At 39.2% G+C, this 7,066-nt stretch overlaps 2 protein-coding genes across 2 annotated transcripts; one reads left to right on the top strand and one right to left on the bottom strand.

Annotated features, from left to right (window-relative positions):
* Positions 1,494 to 2,606, top strand: LOC104768061. Its single transcript, XM_010492001.1, has one exon. It carries the CDS (start codon positions 1,494 to 1,496, stop codon positions 2,604 to 2,606), a length of 1,113 nt encoding a protein of 370 aa, XP_010490303.1.
* On the bottom strand, positions 3,812 to 5,562 carry LOC104766859 (leucine-rich repeat extensin-like protein 4). Its single transcript, XM_010490828.2, has one exon. The coding sequence runs from the start codon at positions 5,283 to 5,285 to the stop codon at positions 4,074 to 4,076; it is 1,212 nt and encodes a 403-aa protein (XP_010489130.1). The 5' UTR covers positions 5,286 to 5,562; the 3' UTR covers positions 3,812 to 4,073.

The following is a 7,066-nucleotide window of genomic DNA, read 5'->3' as shown; positions in this document are numbered from 1 at the left end:
CCCCACGTGTCTTTTCTTCCCTTTGCTAATTTCCTCCTATTAATAACGAACAAAAATTATTTGAGGAATTATTAATTCTTCTGGTTTAGGATATGGTCAAAAATGAATTTTCTTTGAAGACGACCAAGGAAATATGAGCAACCTCTCTGAATTTATTGTCTCAATAAGGATCTCTTAATTAGTTTATCGATCAGGTAGAATTTGGCATACCATATTATAAGAACATACATTTGGAGTCTAAAATGACCAAAGAGTACTGTAAATTAACTAGATACTGAGTATCTGGTCAAAGCCTATATAACTTATTGCTCTGTTGATGATAGTTAATTCAAACACTGTTACCATTTGCCAACATCATTTTTCGAGCATGAAAATAGTTGAGCACTTGATTTCCGTCTATTTTTTTGCCAACATCATTTTTCGAGCATGATCCCACACTGTTACCATTTTGATATCTTCTAAGTAAATCAAGTGCTCAGTTATTTTCTTGTTCTTTGAATTTACTAAAATAAAAACGTAAAATATATTGTTACTTTATATTTTTGTTTTTGATAACTAGCACATAATTGTGTTTACTGCTTTTATCTACTTGGATTGAGGATTCTACCACTCATATTTGTGTTTTTTTTCACACAAAACCACTAATAGATCGTCAACTCTCGTCGGTGGGGCAACATCACACACTGAAGTGTGCCTATTCTCGATATATATTCTAGACGTGCAAGGCTTTGTGTTACGAACTCATGGTATTTATAATCAAGTGTCAAAAACTCTAAATTTAAGCCATGCTTCTCAAGCAATTCGGCTTATCTTGAACAATGGCCCATTGAGGTCTCTTTTTTCTTTTATGTTACCTTACCATAGACAAGTCTTGATCTCATCTTTTGTTTCCAACAATATACATACTTTCATTAAGATGTGATAATATGGAAGCTTTCTTAATGGCTATATAGAAGTGTGACTAAGGAGGATGGAAGACAATCATATGTAGCTTGAGATGCCCCAATGGCCCTCATTTTTGTGATTACCATGGATCTCTCGTAGGGATATTTGTATCAGTTTTGAATTCTTGATCAAGTTCAAAGAAAAGAAAAAAAAGTAATGGGTCTTTGCCATTGATCAGTTTTAAGCAAAACAGCACCAGTTTTTTGGACCAACAATGATGCAGCGCATCGTTTGGTGTTTGCGAGCTGTGGAACACATGAGTCGGTGTTGTGTTCCGTGTTCCACAAGTCTCGTTATTATTTGTTTTCAGTTTTGGTTTTTCTTTTATTTGGGATAAGTCTCGTTATTCTTTTCATTCTAGATTCGGGATTAGCTCGTATCTTTTAGTTTTGGCCTTATAAATAGAGTCTCAAAGTCTTTGTATCAATATCATTGATTTGAAGTTGAATAAAAAACTAAAAAAAGAAGCAATTTAAATTGCCCAAAAAGAGCTTGTCTAAGCCTTAGGAGGAAGACTCCCGCACCGGTTCTCCTTACCGCCGCCTACAATGTCGACCTCCTCCGGTGAAACCATTGCCGTCTCTGATTCTCAAAATTTGCTTACCATCAACATGACCAATGTTACTAAGCTTATCGGCACCAACTTTCTGATGTGGAGCCGTCAAGTCTATGCTCTCCTCGACGGATACGATCTCACTGGTTATCTCGACAACACCGTTGAGGTTCCACCACTCACTCGAACTGTTGCCGGCGTCACATCTGACAATCCTGACTACAAGATCTGGAAACGTCAAGACCGTCTCATTTACAGTGCTCTCCTAGGTGCCATCACGGTGTCTGTCCAGCCGCTGCCCTCCACCACCACGACATCAGCTGAGATTTGGAGTACTCTTTCCTCGATCTACGCAGCTCCGAGTCGTGCTCATGTTCAACAGTTGAAACAACAGATCCAAATTTGGGTCAAAGGCGAGAAGTTAATCGAGGAGTACTTCCAAGGCCTTACTACACGGTTTGATAAGTTGGCTCACCTTGGGAAGCCGATGGAGCTCGATGATCAGATCGAGAAGATTCTTAAGGGACTCCCCGATGAGTATCGTCGTGTCATTGATCAGCTTGAAGGTCGTGAACGTACTCCTTCGCTCCCTGAAGTGTTTGAGAAACTTCTTCATCACGAAGTTACATTGAAGAATATGGTCGTAGGTTCTTCGTCACTTCCCGCAACAGCGAATGCTGTTCATGTTCGTGGTCACCGTGGACAGTCACGCTCACATAATCGCAACCACCAGCCGTGGCAATCACAACAATCGTTCCAACCGCGTCATCACAACTCTGCTCCACGTGGTTATCAAGGACGCTGTCAGATTTGTGGTGTTCATGGCCATAGCGCTCGCCTTTGTTCGCAGCTTCAACTCTCCGGTAGCCACTATAACACGGTCTCACCTAACACACCGTCTCCTGTATCATGGCAGCCTCGTGCTAACCTGGCCGAAGCTAATCCTTGGATTCTTGATTCGAGCGCAACACACCATCTCACAACGGATTTGAGCAATCTCTCTCTTCATCGTCCAATGGGGGTGAAGAGGTCACCATCGCTGACGGTACCGGACTTTCTATCTCGCATATGGGTTCCACACATCTCCCTACTTCCTTTAAACCTCTAAATTTGAATGATGTTCTTTATGTCCCCAATATTGCCAAGAATCTTATTTATGTATACCGTTTGTACAATGCTAATCAAGTCTGTGTGTCATTCTTCCCGGCTCATTTTCAGGTGAGGGATCTCAAAACGGGGTCGAGTTGCTCCAAGGGAGAACAAAGAATGAGCTTTACGAGTGGTCAGTCGGAACATCCACATCCCCAACTTCCATTTTTGCTACACCCACATCTAAAGCTTCTTTACCTTCATGGCATTCTAGACTTGGCCATCCTTCCCCTCCAATTTAAAATTCTATTATTTCTCAATTTTCATTACCATGTTTTGAATCCACAAATAAACATTTTTCTTGTTCTCATTGTCTCATCAATAAAAGCTATAAACTTCCTTTTTATACAAACACAATTTCCTCTACACACCCTCTTCAATATCTATATTCTGATGTCTGGATGTCACCCATTCTCTCCAATGACAATTTCAAATATTATTTGGTCATTGTGGATCACTACACTCTGGTACACTTGGTTATATCCATTGAAGCAAAAATCTCAAGTGAAAGAAACATTTATCGCTTTCAAAGTATTGGTGGAGAATCGATTCAAGACAAAAATTGGGACGCTCTATTCGGATAATGATGGGAATTCATAGCTTTACGTTCATTCTTGACGACTCACGGCATCTCTCATTTCACCACGCCTCCTCACACACCGGAACACAATGGCGTCTCTGAACGGAAACACCGACACATCGTTGAAACAGGCTTAACACTCTTACATCAAGCTATGCATTCGCTGCAGCGGTGTACCTCATCAACCGCATGCCTACCAAGATTCTCAACGATGTCTCTCCCTATGCCATGCTTTTCCAACAACCTCCAAACTATTTGAAGCTTCGCGTCTTCGGGAGCTTATGCTTTCTTTGGCTTAGGCCGTATACGTCACATAAGCTTCACAATCGCTCCACTCCATGCGTGTTTATGGGTTATCCTTTAACCCAGAGTGCTTATCTGTGTCATGATATTGCATCGGGACGTGTCTACACATCACGCCATGTTCTCAAGATAATAATACATCAAGCCTTCTTTATTATACCGGTTATGTCTCGTTACGCCTTCGACTCCACCATATCTCCGTCTCCACAAACATTAATAACGAACATTAGTAAATTCCTTTGAAGACATTGAAAGGCATTTAATAACGAACACTAATAAACTTCATCCCAACAAATATTTGCTCATTAGGGTCAACAACAACTTTTCTTTTTTTAGAAAGATCATCACATTACAAAAACAAAAACAAAAAAAAGTGTTCAAAATCAGAGATAAGCTTTCCAATTTGTTTCTACTAAAATCAGTTGATTAATAACGTAAACTGATAAAAACCCATTTTCTTCTATTAAACATAACAAATTAAAGCACCATTGCATAACCCAATAGAAACTTTAAAAATAAACAAAAGCTTCCAACTTTGTGTTCTCATGGTGACTTCGTCACCTTCAATCCCACGCTAATCCCAGCACAAGTTAACGGCTGCGCCGGAATCCTAAGACAACTCAACTGGCCGCCGGGAATCGCAGAACAATCCGGCTGCGACCGCTGATAACCTTTACCGGGAATACAATTCCCGGTGAAATCAAACCCGACGCTAAGACTCGAGCACTGGGAGCTAAACCCAGAGAAGAAATTGAAAGAAACGGTGAGGTTTATCAGATTCCTCAAAGCGCAAACCAAATCGGGAAGATCGCCGGAGAATTTGTTGTGGCCGAGATTCAAAACCTCAATCTCCGACAAGCAAGAGATCGTATCAGGGACATGACCCATCAAGGAGTTGAAACTAACGTCGAAGACTTCAATGTCGGAGAACAAACCAACTGATTCCGGTATACAACCGGTTAATTGGTTATTCAAGAACAGAACCTCTTTCAATTTCGAACCGGTTATGCCGAAACTCGTCGGTATTTCGCCGGATAATCTGTTGTTGGCGAGATTGATCACCGAAGCTGTGGAGTAACCGAGGTTCCGGGGGATTTCTCCGGTGAACTGGTTGTTGTTGAGGAGAATCGCGTCTAGTTGTTTGTTGAAGAGACTCTCCGGTATAGAGCCGGTGAATTCGTTGAACCGGAGATCGAGGTAAACCAGGTTTGGGATGTAGAGTGTGACTTGAGGGAAAGAACCGGAGAACCCGTTGTTGCTGAGATCGAGTTCTTGAAGTGAATCAAGATTCCTGAAAGAATCTGGGATTTGACCTGAGAATCTGTTGCTGTTGAGATGGAGAATGGTTAGGTCCGAGAGCAAAGAGAGGTCTTTGACAATGGTGCCTTTGAGATTCGCTTTGTTTAGATCTATTGAGGTAACAAAGGAGCCAGAACAGAACACGCCTCTGTATGAGCAGACATCTTCGCCGACCCATGTCTTTAGAAAACCTGATGGATCCTCTGTGATTGCGGTTTTCCAAGATTGAAGAGCTCTGTAAGCTGCATTTGTTGTCTGCTGCTTTGGAGCTGAGCCAGGATTGGAATTAGGGTTTCCACCGCCGGCACCGATCCAAACTCCGTCGTCACCGTCTCCGTCTCCGCCGCCGATTCCTACCCCAACTCCAATGCCGAATCCGTTTGTCTGGATCAAACCCAGGAACAGAAGTAAACAGAGTAGCTTAAAGTTGGTGCCTTTCTTCTTCTTCATCATCATAGCTTCTTGTTTGCTTTTGGAAACTGAAGTAACAACTCAAGAAGAAGCTTTAATTAAAGTTGCTGTCTTTTCTTTCTTGGGGAATGTTGAAAACTTGGAAAGAGAATGAAAGGTTTCGTTGGATGGATTAGTGTGAGGTTTTCTGTTGTTGTTACAAAAGTGTGGTTGAAGCATTGATTGATGATGAGCAAGTAAGTAGTAGTGTGGGGGCAATTGGGGTTTTTGATGGAGCTTTTTTGCTACTCAGTTACTGTTTTGTTTTCAACTTATGATGCCAATTTTGTCAAAAAGACCTCGTGCTATTTTTCATTCATTCATCATATGTCCCCCATGAATTTTTTATAAAGCATTATTTAGTGGGATACTTTGCGTGGAATAGTAGATACTTTGTGATCTAATATTATGGTTAGGACTTGGGACTTGGGGCGTATTACATGCAGTACATGTGTACTCCGGAACATTTAACATCATGTTTCCATATTTTAAGAAAACATAACTAGTACTTTTCTCTATTAAATAATTTTTAGAAGTTACCACTGACTAGTGACTACTGTCATAATAAAAACATATTTTTACTTTCCGGGTTGGGAGGATTCATGTTACCTTTTCATAAGTTTGTCATTTGTTTGTTTATAAAAAAAATTTCAAATCCGGGAATTATATGAGAGTTATATCCATGTGCTGTCATTAGAAGTCTAGTACGTTGTTCTTACGGATGTTTCTATACAAAACTCTTTTTTTGAAAATCATTACAACTATATGCCATTTTTAGAAATATATTAAAACATTTGGTACCTGATATAATAAATAACATCAAATATATTAAAAATCAAAGGAAACTAAAAACTAGATTCGAAAGAAAAAAGTTTCTTATTTTTTTGTAAAGCTGGTAAATACTTAATAATGATAGTGTTTCCATTGACTCTCCGATTTTGCTATGAGAAATTCAGAATATTTGTCTGTCATTCCACCAAAAAATGAGAATGTGAAGAAATGAACAACAACTATTGTGACCGACGTAAAAATACAGAAGTATGACCAATTTGGTTGGAAAGGAAATAATCCTATATTACAGATATATCATATATCCAAAGAAGAATCTAAAGGAATACATATAAAAAGGGAGTAAGCATCTAAGTTCTGAGTGTGAATGTCGTGAGATTGTGTTGACTTGATGAGAGAATGATTAATGAAAATGTTTAAAGTATTTTACAGATTTACTTACAGCATATCGCCTTCACATGGAGGGGACACACACCAATAGTTTTTGGGGATGACTCATCCATTTAATATTAGAAAATTTAATCCAAAACTGAATGACATTAAATAATTTAATTATTTGCCACCCATTATATTCTGGCTCTTTGTTTCCTTTAAATTAAGAAACTTTTAAACTAGGTGGGTATTTTAAATTCTTGCATACATTCTTTGCAACCGATTCAATGACATATTCCTTCCAAAAATCAGATTTTAATCCCTCATTTTTTTAGTCTTCCTGTTTTTCTTGCAGCTACCATTCAACATCGATTAGTTTTAGACATGCATCCCATATCTTATACACTACTCAATCTACGTACCGGAAAGTTGATATCTCAATATAAGGCAAACCAAAAAAAAAATATAATCCTTCACGAATGAGTGCGATCATCCACACGAAAACTAATGTTGATAAAAAGATTTAAGAAAAATACAAAATAGTTGAATCTAGCTAACTAGTGGACAAAACAGTTGTATGTTTCTTATATCTGGGGCACCCCAAGCAGCTAACTAGTGTCTCAAAA

The sequence above is a fragment of the Camelina sativa genome, chromosome 19, assembly GCF_000633955.1.
Source record: "Camelina sativa cultivar DH55 chromosome 19, Cs, whole genome shotgun sequence".
Classification (NCBI taxonomy): Eukaryota; Viridiplantae; Streptophyta; class Magnoliopsida; order Brassicales; family Brassicaceae; genus Camelina; species Camelina sativa.
The sequence above is the reverse complement of the archived record's forward strand: the minus strand, read 5'-3'. Positions and strand labels throughout refer to the sequence as shown.